This window comes from Leguminivora glycinivorella, chromosome 21 (genome assembly GCF_023078275.1).
Source record: "Leguminivora glycinivorella isolate SPB_JAAS2020 chromosome 21, LegGlyc_1.1, whole genome shotgun sequence".
NCBI lineage: Eukaryota > Metazoa > Arthropoda > Insecta > Lepidoptera > Tortricidae > Leguminivora > Leguminivora glycinivorella.
Window position 1 is genome coordinate 880,982 of NC_062991.1, and position 14,247 is coordinate 895,228.

At 37.6% G+C, this 14,247-nt stretch overlaps 1 protein-coding gene across 4 annotated transcripts in view; it reads right to left on the minus strand.

The window, feature by feature from the left end:
- The window catches only part of LOC125237542 (trehalase-like), a 150,348-nt gene that overhangs the window by 48,365 nt on the left and 87,736 nt on the right, over window positions 1-14,247 (minus strand). For all 4 annotated transcript variants that reach the window (XM_048144665.1, XM_048144666.1, XM_048144667.1 and 1 more), the window contains exons 3-9: window positions 11,287-11,424; window positions 10,342-10,454; window positions 6,583-6,738; window positions 3,666-3,831; window positions 2,390-2,542; window positions 1,677-1,754; window positions 879-991 (exon numbers count right to left, since the gene is read on the minus strand). In XM_048144665.1, the coding sequence (XP_048000622.1) occupies window positions 879-991; window positions 1,677-1,754; window positions 2,390-2,542; window positions 3,666-3,831; window positions 6,583-6,738; window positions 10,342-10,454; window positions 11,287-11,424 (917 nt within the window). The remainder of the gene's footprint in view (window positions 1-878; window positions 992-1,676; window positions 1,755-2,389; window positions 2,543-3,665; window positions 3,832-6,582; window positions 6,739-10,341; window positions 10,455-11,286; window positions 11,425-14,247) is intronic.

A 14,247-nucleotide genomic window follows, 5' to 3' on the forward strand; every position in this document is an offset into this window, starting at 1 on the left:
GCGATGTACGCTGGGTCTAGATATAATAAACTATGGATAAAGTAGGGGCAAATGACTAAACTATTCGTCGGGGACATTGAGATATATCGCAACGTTGCCAAACGATATGGTAACATGAACATTGTCCGACAAGTCATCAGTAAGTTAAGTACTACCTACGTAAGCGGGGCTCCGTCGATATCGCTTTAAATACGATAAAACGGAAACATATTGTAGACATTTTGCGGTTTAGACCAGTTGTTATATGTACACAAAAAAGTCGCTTCGAAACATTTATTTTCAAAACTAAAATTGTCCTTTTTTCCAAAGTAAATGTGACCGAGGGATAGGCACTGACTGATACCAGATTTAATTTTGTTCTGTGACAAACTGTTAAGGCCCACTTGCACGAACCACCTAACTCAGGGTTAGTGGGCAGTTATCTGTCAAACTCCATATAAAACGGTGGGTTAACCCTCGGGTTAACCCACCATTTTCGTTGGTGCAAGTGGCCCTAAGAAATATTATGGCCTAAGGAGAGAGGACCTAATATAATATTAGACTAATATACAGAGTCAATTTTTGTAAGATTGATATACATTATTTTATTGAGTGTGGAGTTAAAAGCAGAGTAGAGCTGCACAGAAAATTAAAGATTCAATTTAAACAAATAATAATCATCAGATTAAAAAATGAACATTCTAGATACGTTTAAAAAAATAAAAATCAGTTGGGGTGTCTGAGGTTTTGAGTGATACCGGAAACACGGTGTATAACTTCTAATTTTCACATCACATTCTACTTTTGTAATTTGTATCAGTATTTTGTGGACGACATTACAGACTCAAAAAACCCTAATTCAGTGCCTCAGCAACCTTAAAGAAAGGTGAAATTTCTACCTTTGTTGGTCCCGTTGAGGATGAACCAGCGAGATGAGAAGTCCCAGCCTGACTCCGCGGCCGCCTTTAGCTCCGCGTATAATTCTTCCTTCTTGTCCAGGCTGTCCAGGTTTCTGGAACATTAACAATCAGGGTCAATCTACACTGAGAGAAAATACAACCAGTTTTCATGTTCGTTCAACAAGTTTTTTGGTTAAAATAGCGCCTACGTGCTCTTTGGTTCAAACAACAAGCTACTTGTCATTTGAATCGGCAATATATTTGAATCAACAAGTCGATTTTATAAAACCAACCTGACACATATTGTTTTAAACATACGTTTGGCTGATTCAAACGGATAAACCGCAACAAGTCGAACTTGTTAAATTCACAATGAAAATTTCTCTCAGTGTACTCACACACTTAATACGCCGGCAGGTTCTACTTGGTAATAAACTCATAAACTAGCGAATAATTCGCGGATTAGCAAAGGAATGTTCAAGTTTATGATTAACATGGATTTCCGTAAAGTAACGCCTGATTCCATCGATTATTTGCCCTAAGCTATAAAAAGTTGAGCAACGGAATAAATTCGTTTTCGACCTAAATAAATATTTGTACAAATTTTTAGTAATAAACCAAGATTTTATAAACCACTTTATTGTAAATTGGATGGCGACTTTTCTGTAGACATATGAAAGTAAAAGATTATAACTTTATGCGTTTACGACATTTTACGATTTTAAGACATAATTAATGCATCTGACGCAAAAGGACGTATTTTGAAAAAGCATAAGTTTGTTTAAAGTAAAGTATTACCGGGCGACATCGACGTCTTCTTTATAACTCTCTGGCCTTGGGCCTTGTGACATATCATTGTACCGCAATAGCTTATACCTGGAACAAATAAAAGAAAATAGTCATTAATATTGTATATGCCAATTAGTCTCCCTCCAGGCGCGTCAAGGGACTCAAGAGAAAGACGAACTGAAAACGCCTGGAGGAGCTACTGGTCCATGAAACATCTTCCGATGACACTCAAACCTGAGATCAAACGGAAGCTCATGGACATAACATGTACGAGTATACCTACTCCCTGTTCTGATCAACGGTGCACAGACTTTGCATAATGCTCAGAAGTCCAAATTCCGGGTTTGCCAACGAGCCATAGAGCGTAGCATACTAGGTAACTTTGGCGGATCGAGTCCGGAACACCATGCTACGCTCCAAAATCAAAATCGTCGATGTAGCTCGGAAGACGGCCAAATTAAAATGGGACTGGGCTGGTCACGCCTGCCAAATACCGAATAAGTTATGGGCTTGATATCGTAACCCAGCAATTCCCGATCTTTCTCAGCATCACGGACTCCATCGGCCTACCAATTTTTATCGAAATCCGAGTCGTGAAATGTACAAACTTTTCGGGAATTACTTTATAGGGTGGCGTTGAAAAACTGCGATCCGCGAAAAACTACGGCCTAAAACACGGATGTACTGGAGGGAGGTATTCAGATAGAAAGAAATACCCTTACTTGTGGTTCTTATGTTCCACCTCCACCGTATGGTTGGTCATCCAGAAGTCAAACTCCTTGTCCATTGTGTGTATGTGTTGTCGGAGAAAGTCTTCGTCGTAAGAGTCTTGCATGACCAGCTGGACCATCGGAATCAGGAGCGGGGGTTGAGATCTGAAAACCAAGTTGAACTTAGCGATTGATTAGTCCCACCCGATCTACAATTTGACGACCGGTCTGGCTCAGTCGGTAGTGACCCTGCCTGCTAAGCCGCGGTCCTAGGTTCGAATCTCGGCAAGGGCCTTTGTGTGATGAGCACAGAGTTCCTGAGTCATGGATGTTTTCTATGTTTATAAGTATGTATTTATCTATTTACTTATAAGTATGTATATCGTCGCTTAGCACCCATAGTACAAGCTTTGCTTAGTTTGGGGCTAAGTTGATCTGTGTAAGGTGTCCCCAATATTTATTATTATTTATTATTTACAATTATAGAATGTTGGTAAATCATCCTCCTGTGGGCTATGTCACCACAGTGATATTGATATCGGACATTGACAATTCTGTGCCTATTTCTGGGTTGATAAGTAACACTGTTACTCAGCCTCAATATTTCCTTGGTAATGAAGGGTGAAGTGTCACGGTCGGGCGACAAATGTCACTGTTGTGATATAGGCCACTGGCCGTGGATCTCATTAATAACAATATACATACACAATGCCACGCCTCCACTCCCAAAAGAGGAAGGCAGAGCAAATGAAATTAACACTTTTAGCAATTAGGTTGAAAGAAAAGGAAATAGTAATACACAGTGTTTTTTTTTTGTTTTCCGTTAAATTCGACACGTAGCTAGGTTCATTATCAGGAATCAGCCTGTATATCATTTCTAGTTAAATTCGCAAAAAAAATCATCATTTTCATCATTTCTTTAAAAAAAAACATTCAAGTTAGTGTCAAGTGATTGACGGCACATGTCAAAACAAATAACATTAGGAATTGGTAAAGGCTGTCACACACGTGTTCAGTAATTATCTTTATTTTTTGAATAACTCGATAACCGTAAGAGTTAGGACGCTGGTTTCTTAGAGAAATTATTTGTATTTGATCTAAAGAACCTTCCCTTAAAGTTAACGGAATTCAATAAAAACAGGGTGTATAGCAGTGACAGGTTACTAGCCCTGCCCGCACATCACAATTGAACCCACAGCCGACCTACGACACTTATAGGAAAGGGGTGGTGAAATTCTTAACCCACCACACCAGTAACTCACCCTTGATTAGTAGAATTAAAACTTACCTCATAACATAATATATTCTGCCTCCATTAGGTATGAAGCCTATCCGGTCTACAATGTCCAGGAAGTTGGTGATCATTCCTCGCGCTGTATACCTCATTTCTGACAGCAGTAGACCCTTGATGATCCAGTAGGAATCCCAGTAATAGAACTCACGGAACCTGCCGCCTGAAAATATATGTATTTATAAACTATTTACATTCCATAGTCGAATAGGTGCACAAAGTTTTGTGATGTCTCTTTGTCAAGGTAAGATCATGTGTGATAGACAAGCTTATACAAAACAACTTTATTTTATCACAAGAGTACTCGACTTACAATTAGAACAAGACTGGTTGAGATACAGCCAAAGCTGATGATGCTCCCCCACTACATAGTCGTGGGTTCTCAATTACAGAGCTACAGATAACAGCCTTCGTTAACCTTCATGCACAACTATTTCCGTTATACTAAGATCATTACCAGCTACAATAACAATGGTCCATATAGATGATGGAATACAACTCCGGGTCTTCTGTACAAGCTGCATCCAGAGCTAATGAAGCTTCCTCTCTCTTGAGATCATGCGCGGACCCCCCTGGAGCCTAGGTTGGCCATACAAATAGACCACGTGATCCCCCACCTGGGGCCTGGGCCTTTATCACGTGACTCCCCCTGGGCACAAAGCTGGATCCGCGCTTGCCTGAGATGAGGGTCCTCGCTTACCAGGCTACACAGGAAGCTCTGAAGTATAGATGATAGACTGGTTTTGGACCGGCTTTATGCTTATTACTGGCCTTAGTGTCAATTCAATTCAATTCAATATATCTTTATTCATGTAGGCCTAGTTACAAGCTCTTATGAATAGTTCATTACATATATGTTATGATCTTAATCTAACCTAATTATCAGAGCAATTTATTGTTGTAATTATTGTTCATAATAATATTGAGTCTATAATATACAATTTCATATAAAAATAATCGTTAAACAAAAAATATATAATTAGGTATATGTATATATTAAAATACATGTCTAGAATATTTCTAGGAAAAATCCAATGTCCAAAAAAATACAATATTAATTTCATCAACAATAATAATAATAAAAAACGTAAAAATAAGAAACCATTTCGAATAACAATTAATCCCACGTTGTTTTATCATTCATGTAGTCTTGTGTTGTATAATAAGCTTTGGAAATGAGTACACGCTTTACATGATTCTTAAATTTATTAATTGACAAGTCAGTAATATGATTCGGAAGTTTATTATAAAATCGAACACAATTACCCATGAATGATTTTTTAATTTTACAGAGCCGTGTGAAGGGCACCGCGAGTTTATGTTTATTTCTAGTATTTATATTATGTACATCACAGTTTTTCTTAAAATTACAAATGTTTTTATGTACATACATAATATTCTCATAAATATATTGACAATGCACTGTCATTATATTAATGTCCTTAAACTTATCTCTAAGCGAGTCTCTATGGTTCATTTTATATATTGCTCGAATAGCCCTCTTCTGCAGAATAAATATGGTATTTATCTCTGAAGCACTGCCCCAAAGTAAAATACCATATGACATAATGCTGTGAAAGTAACTAAAATAAACTAATCGAGCTGTTTTCACGTCTGTTAACTGACGGATCTTGCTCACTGCAAAAGCTGCAGAACTAAGTCTATTCGAGAGGTTAACAATATGGGGACCCCACTGAAGTTTAGAATCTAAAGTTATACCAAGAAAAACTGTACTATCTACCAGTTCCAATTCCTCATCCTTCACAACGACACTTGTTTGCTCATTCCTTACGTTACTATTAGTGACAAACTTAATACATTTAGTCTTTTTTTCATTTAATAATAAATTATTAGCATTGAACCAGTTCACTACTTTAGAGATAGCATTGTTTACATCACTGTGAGCTTGTTGCTGTCGTTTGAGTTTGAAAATAAGTGAGGTGTCGTCTGCAAACAATACTATATCATGGTGGGTCTTTACAAGGAATGGCAAGTCATTTATGTAGATAAGGAACAGGAAAGGCCCCAATATTGATCCCTGTGGTACACCCATAGAGACCAATGACCCAGTTGATCTCTGTCCATTGACATCTACCCTTTGTATTCTACCATTTAAGAGTGTCTATTTTAGACAATTTATGGTGTAATATTAATATCCGAAAAACATCGCTCTTGGTGGCTAAAGACCTACGAGAGTCATACTTTGCCACATAACTTAGCATTTTCAAAATTTGGGACCCCCCAATTAGCGTAAGTTGTTAATAAAAATTAATTCATTGTCAGTTTTGTGACGATAATTATAATTAAGCATGAAATTTCAATAAAAATATTGTTTTTGTGTTAATTACATAAACTTTAAGCGAGAATATATTACATTCAGAATGTGAAAAAAGTAGATCTAGATTTTATGCTTACCTAATTGTCGTCACAAAACTGACAGCGAGTTAATTTTTGTTAACAACTTACACTAATTGGGGGACTCAAATTCTGGAAATACCCAGCTGACAAGGGAAACTTGCAATCGTCGTTTCACTACGGTCTTCTTTCCCTTTTTTCTGCAAGTGCCGCAAACCAGGTCTCATCGACCAACTTGTTTTATGCTTAGACTCTATAGGATCCTTACAAGCGCTGGTGGCCTAGCGGTAAGAGCGTGCGACTTTCGATCCGGAGGTCGCGGGTTCGAACCCGGCTGGTACCATGAGTTTTTCTGAACTTATGTGCGAAATGTAATTTGATATTTTCCAGTAGCTTTTCGGTGAAGGAAAACATCGAAACCGGACTAATTCCAATAATGCCTAGTTACCCTTCGGGTTGGAAATCTTGGGATTAGTTGTCAATGCGGACCAGGCTCCCATGAGCCGTGGAAGATGCAGGGATAACGCTAGGAGGTTGATGATCTCTATAGGATCCTTACCAGGCACTATCACAGGATGATCCACATAGATGATGGAGTATAGGTCCTGGTTGTCCTTGACGTCCTGCTTCATCTTCCGACCCAGTTGTAACCAGAGCTGATGCAGCTCCCGCCCCCACTCCGTGAGTTGAGGGTCTTTGATGAGCTTCAGGAATGCTGGAAGAATACATACAGTTGACAACATATTTTTGAGTACTACTTTTTATTGTTTGGTTCGAAAGAACTCAATAATAAAAGATAGACGTATTTTTTTATTTTTCCAAAAACTGCTATTTTAATGAGAAAATCCTTTCTTATTACTACTTCGAGCAGAAAGAGCGTAAGTTACAAACGTCAAGACACAGCTTTATGACGTCACATGTATTGTTTCATACACCTAAGAAAACGACAAAATAATTTCTAAAAAAAAAAGTTTAAAGAGTCAGCTTAAACAATCCGGTATGTCTGACTGTCAAGTGTCACTGTCAACCAATAGTGAATGACTACGAACCATAGACTAAGCCATGAAATTTTTAATATCTTTGCTACGAACTGTGATAAGTGTCACTGTCAAACTCAAGTGACATCCCAACTGGAAGGTTTTTTTGTTATAGTGAAAGCTCTAAATCACCTATTTGACGTCACTGCCCCTTTAAACTATTTTTAAGATTTTTTATACTAAAAGTACGGAAAAAAAATCAAAAAATTATTTATGTGATCTACAAGCGTATATCTCGAAATGGTTTTCGATTTAGGGACAATGAAAATTTTGAAACGTTGTCAGTTGTCTGCTATAAAGAATTTTCAAGGTTATTTAAGCGTATGGACTGAATAGCGTATACTTTGTAGACAAAGTCAATAAGGGCCACTTGCACCAACGAAAATGGAGGGTTAACCCACCATTTTATATGGACTTTGACAGATGACAGCCCACTAACCCTGAGTTAAGTGGCTGGTGCAAGTGGGCCTAACAGTGTCTAGAACAAACAAGATTTTTCTCTAGATGAAGATGAAAGTTTGGTCTATACCTAGGCCTTAACCGAAACATCAGTCGGACTTTTTTGGTGAAAAACCTAACCTAGCACGGAACTTTAACTTCTCTTGCACGGAAGTAGGTACATTTACATGCAAGTGCCGTGTGAATTGAGTTAATTCATATTTTAAAAGAGGTGCAGAGTATTCTTTTTTTTATTATTTATTTAAATGAGGCATTTTACATAGAAACTTACAGATAAGAACAGCGTTCCCCAAAACTGTTTGCACAGTTTCACTGTGAGATCCATGCATTTCTTTTTACCGTTTCTATCTGTATTACATAGTATAATCAAAGACATAATATAACTCCGTATAGACAGATAAAGTCTAAGAAAAAAACGTACTTCAGTACCATACAGAAAAAGGAACGGTGGCCTAGATGGCATTACACCTTTGGGATACGCTTAGCTAGATGGCGCTAATATGAATATTTGACATTTAAACATATAAAGCTAAGAATATGGGCCAAATTGTCAAAATTGAAGTTCAAACGTTTCAAGCCTCTGTCAAGAAATGGCAGTCTATGCACTGTGATTACATATTTTACTTCGACGGTAACTCTTTATAATACTTGATCATCTTTGCTATAATACGAGTATAACGACCGGTCTGGCCTAGCGCGTAGTGACCCTGCCTGCTAAGCCGCGGTCCCGGGTTCGAATCCCGGTAAGGGCATTTATTTGTGTGATGAACTGTATGGAGCATTAAGCAATTTTCGAATTTAGCAATATGTCGACGAATCGAAATAATTATGTTGCGAATTACCTATTCGCACATGTATCGCAGAACGTTTTACAGTACATACATGGAGCCCATTTCTCGAAGCTACAAGTAACAATTTACAAGTGGTAGTCAATGTCTAATATGACAAGTTGGAAACTTTCGCTTGTAACTTGTAACTTTAATTTTTGAGAAATGGGCCCCTGATGACCCTTTAAATTTTTGGCCTAAGGGCGTAATGTGCTATTATCACACTAGTGCCGTAAAATGGCACCACAATTATGTACCTACACATGTCGATAAACATTGTAAATTATAATGCAAAGTCGACAATAAAACGAATGTGAACGTCCTCATTACTGCACATTATCTGTACGTGTACACGAACATAATAAAATGAAATATTGTACGTATACGTGCAATTGCTAATAGTAAATAAATAAAAAGGAAGTTCGCAACGAGTGGCGATAAATTAAAACACGACTGAAGGGAGTGTTTTAAATCGACACGAGTTACGAATTTCCTTTTCGCACGTGTATCGTACGATGTTTTTCAGTACAAATGAACCACTTCTCGCACAAGTGCGTAAAAAAGCACCTTCTGTACTGAAATAGTACATTACGATACAATTGCGTAAACAAGAAGGTTCGAAACGAGTGGCGATAAATTAAAACACGACCGAAGGGAGTGTTTTAAATCGACACGAGTTACGAATTTCCTTTTCGCACGTGTATCGTACGACGTTTTTCAGTACAGATGAGTCTCTGAAGTTTCGACCTAACATATAATGAACCACTACTCGCACTAGTGCGTAAAAAAGCACCATCTGTACTGAACAATCTATATTAACTAAGAAGCGCCGGTGGCCTAGCGGTAAGAACGTGCGACTTTCAACCCGGAGGTCGCTTGTTCGATCCCCGACTCGTACTAATGAGTTTATTCGGAACTTATGTGCGAAATGTCATTTGATATTTGCCAGTCGCTTTTCGGTGAAGGAAAACATCGTGAGGAAACCTTAGTTGTGAAAGCGGACCCTAGACTCATATGAGCCGAGGCAAATGCCGGGATAACGCAAGGAGGATGGATAATATAGGATGGCATAATAAAATAAATAATAAATAAATATTGGGGGACACCTTACACAGATCAACCTAGCTCCAAACTAAGCAAAGCTTGTACTATGGGTGCTAGGCGACGATATAATACTCATACAGATAAATACTTATACACATAGAAAACATCCATGACTCAGGAACAAATATCTGTGTTCATCACACAAATAATTGCCTTTTGCTTACAGGAATTCGAACCCGGGACCGCGGTTTAGCAGGCAGGGCTACTACCAACTACGCCAGACCGGTCGCCATAAATGAATAAGATTAAGATGAGAATAATGATAAGATTTAGATCCTGGGGGGCGATTTTTGAATCTCACATACGGGATTTATCACTAAAATACCGGTTGAAAACGATGACTTGCTTATTATTTTTAGTGACAATTTTCTGAATTCGAACTCGTGAGACTCAAAAATCGGTCCCGCTTGAAACATAATTCCGTTTTTAACCCCCGACGCAAAAACGACGGGGTGTTATAAGTTTGACGTGTCTGTCTGTTTGTCTGTCTGTCTGTGTGTGTTTGTCTGTGGCGTCGTATCTCCCGAACGGATGAACCGATTTAGATTTAGTTTTTTTTGTTTGAAAGCTGAGTTTATCGGGAGTGTTCTAAGCCATGTTTCATGAAAATCGGTCCACCATATCGGGGGTTTTTAATTTTGTAGTTATTAATATTTGACCACGTTCTTGTATGTGTTTTGTATTTCTTGTCTGTTACCCTCCGTGAATCTTTCTCACTTGATGGTCTCATCGGAAGATCAGCGCTGGAAATCACCAGCAACACGCTGAGATGAGGCCATTTCGTGGCACTTCATTCCTTTCTGTCTTCTTGTTGTTATGTGTATTTTGTCTTACCTGTGTTCACGAATAAACTTCTATTCTATTTTATTCTCTATCTATATCTATGCTTACCAGGATCATCGTGCCAGTCCGTTGGGATCCATTTCTCGAACTCAGAACCCTCAGGGTCAAAGTTCTGTATCACAAACTCCATGATATCAGCTTTGGTCGGCCGCGAACCTGTCCTGAAAAAAGGTTATTATTAGAAAGAACTAGTAGAATTTCATTGCGTCGTCGGTAGTAAACATAGTGCCATTCCTATTATTACTGTTCATAATACAACAGTCAGCATCAAAACAATTTGGATCAGACTATTTAGTTTGCGTACTGGCCCTAGCAGTAATGCTGTCTCGAATTAGTGGAGGAAAGTTATTCCAGCACTTCATAGCGGCATATTGAAAACTGCCACGAAATGCAGCGGTAAGAGATAATGTGTAAAGGGCACAGAGACTGTACGCTGATACTTAAACTGATGATACAATACAATACTCTTTATTGCACACCATCACATAGTTTACAATGATGATACTAACTTATTCATTTCCTCTGGCCACTGGCCCTAAAAGTATGCTGTCCCAAATTAGTGGTGGAGAATTATTCCAGCACTTCATAGCGGCATAACGAAACCTGACACGGAATGTGTACGAGGCTAATGTGTAAAGGCCGGAGACTCTTCACCTGGATTTTAAATAGTAGAATAGTTATACTAATTTAACTTCTTGGTCACATATTTATCATCTCCTCTGGCCCTAAGTGCGTTTTCATATTATCCGATCCGAGATCGGATGTCGGACCGATATCCCATATATTTACGCTGCCATCTTTGATTTTTTCTTTGAAATCGATCGGATCGTATTATGTGAAAACGCACTAACAGTTATGTCCCAAATTGGTGGCGGCAAGTTATTCCAGCACTTCATAGCGGCATAACGAAAACTGCCACGAAATGCGTACAAGACTAATGTGCAAAGAGCGATGAAACTCTTCGGTCACACTTTAAATGGTGATGATACTAACTTGTTCATCATCTCCTGGAAGTTCTCCATGGTGATGTTGGCGGAGACCTTGATCTTCATGTCCACGAAGGTCTTGGAGTCGTTGTAGAGACCTGCCATCTGCACCGTGTCCAGCAGCGGCCCATGGCAGTATATTAAACTGGAATAGAGACAGGAAATATATATACCTATACAATACACTACAATACAAATACTCTTTATTGCACACCTCAATACAGGAAACAATATAGTACTAGTAGCCTCTTAAGGTAGGTATCTACTCTCAATAGTAGGTAGAACACATTCCTTATTTGAATATTGCATGAAATCAAACACATACATATAGTGTACGTAAATACCATATGTTTACCAATAATAGTCCCACTTATAAATAGCAAAGAAGGGAAAAACCCCGGGAGTAGAAAATCCACAAACGTTTCCTGTTGTTTTGAAGTTAATGACTGCGCACCGATACGAACTGTAATGTGCCGGATATGTCTATATCAAAAAGTCTTTACTAAAAAAATGTTACCTTTGGCAATGACAGACGGGTCATCTAAGACATTTTGCACACATCTTAATAACATTAACAATAAGATTTTATTTTATTTATAATTACTATGAAATTGTTTTATATATTAGGATCTAGACTATTAAAATGATATGCATGTACCTGATGTACCGTTACGGAATGTAATATACAAACACTTTGCATGTTGGCTTTATGTCGACTGAATACTGATTCTGTATCTATTTTTTAAGACCTAATTTTTTTCATTTCATTTCATTTCATTTCATTTCATTTCATTTCATTTCATTTCATTTCATAAAACACTCAATTAATATAGCTCGAATATGGCAGTAGGAATACATATTTGTTTAAAATCCTTTGCATATATTTATATTATTATTGACAATATAGGTATGTGATGTTCCATATTTAAGTCCTAGAGTATCTAAAGAGCCCTTTTGCTATGGAAAAGCAAAGGGATTGGAATTACTTACCCAGTCAAATTTTTTTGTTTCTTTACGTAATTTAAATACCTGTAAGCGCTGGCAGCCTAGCGGTAAATGCGTGCGACTTTCGTTCCGGAGGTCGCGGGTTCGAACCCCGGCTCGCACCAATGAGTTTTTCGGAACTTATGTGCGAAATGTCATTTGATATTTGCCAGTCGCTTTTCGGTGAAGGAAAACATCGTGAGGACACCGGAATAATTCCAATAAGGTCTAGTTACCCTTCGGGTTGGAAGATCAGATGGCAGTCGCTTTCGTAAAATTAGTGCCTACGCCAAATCTTGGGATTAGTTGTCAAAGCGCACCCCAGGCTCCCATGAGCCGTGGCAAATGCCGGGATAACGCAAAGAGGAAGCGAAATACGCTGGTGTACCTATATGTAACACGACTATGAAACCAGTGAGCTATTTCATTTTCACCTCAGTGACATTGAACTTGATACTAGTTGACACTAGGGTTGCAAATAGAAAAAAAAACATTTTTTTTTTCAGAATTATGAAAAAAAAACCGAGCACCATGGTTTTTTTTTCTAAATATGGTTTTTTTTTCAGATGAACAAATAATTCGACAATAACGGCTTTTCGTGAGTTGTAACGTGTTTCAATAACAATAACGTACATTTTAATTCGATTAACATTCAATATGCAAACGTTTATTGGGGAATCCCCGATGCAGCGTGCAGCGTGGAGAGGCGGTGGTGTTGCCAACAGTAAATAGTGATAACTACCAACTACAGATTTCGTAAATGTTACTTTATTAAGACCAGAAATTAAAGTTATTTGATTAAATTAATTTATTGTATTAACTTTTAATTAATTATTCAAATTAAGAATCAAATCCCAATGAAATCTATAAAGATATTTATGTAGCAATAGGGTGTAAGTTTGATTAAATTCGTTTAATAGTTAACATTAAGTCTAAAAAATCGTATAAAAGTATTAACTGCTTTGCAAATTTGAGATGTCGTACATTAGAAAAAAAAAACTGTTTTTTTTTTACGGTTTTTTTCGCCAGAAAAAAAAACCGTTTTTTTTTGCAACCCTAGTTGACACTGACAAATCTGTGCCCATTTCTGGGTTGATAAGTAGCATTGTTACTCAGCGTCAACATCTCCTTGTTGAACTGGGGGCCGATTTTTGAACCTCGACCATTCCCCTTCGTGAAATTCGTTCAATAATATCTCCACTAGCGATTTAAATTCTACTAACAGAATCGGAAACGAGTGGTCATTACCACCAGTTTTAAAATTACTAGCCGTGAGGGCCTTTTCCTCCCGGACCACCAGGTTGAATTCCTAAAATGTTGAAATCCCGAAATGTTGACTTTCCCAGAATGTTGATTTTTTTCAGTTTCGCAAAATGTTGAATTCTTATAACGTTGAAATATTAAAAAGTTGAATTCTCAAAATGTATACTTTCAACATTTTAGGAACTCAAGTTTATATTCCTGTATTCTTTTTTTAACATGGGTATTTTTTAATATGATTTCTACTCAGAATCGCGAGCTTTTTGGTCCTAATAGGAAAAAAAATTGTCCCAAGATTTCCAGACATTTTTGGGATTGTCCATCCCATTACCGATATAGCTATGAAAAAATGGTAAACGGAATGGAAAACAAATCTTGGGACAGTTCCTTTCTCCGGAATGGAAAACAAATCTTGGGACAGTTCCTTTCTCCTATCAGGCTATCAGGATTAAAAGAGTCCGCGATTCTTTGAAGAAATCACATAAAAATTACCAAATAAACCAAATACCGTTTAACACTAAAGACCTACATAATCTTTCTAGAATAGCCCATTGGTTGACTGGTAGAGAATGTCTCGAAGCATTAAGTTTGCCATTTATATGTTGCAGCTGTAAAGTTTCAATAAATAAAAAAGTGGGGGACAATTTTAAAATTTTTTTTTCAACTTTCTGCAAATTCAACATTTTAGGATTCAACAAGTTGCAAATTCAACTTTATGCAATTT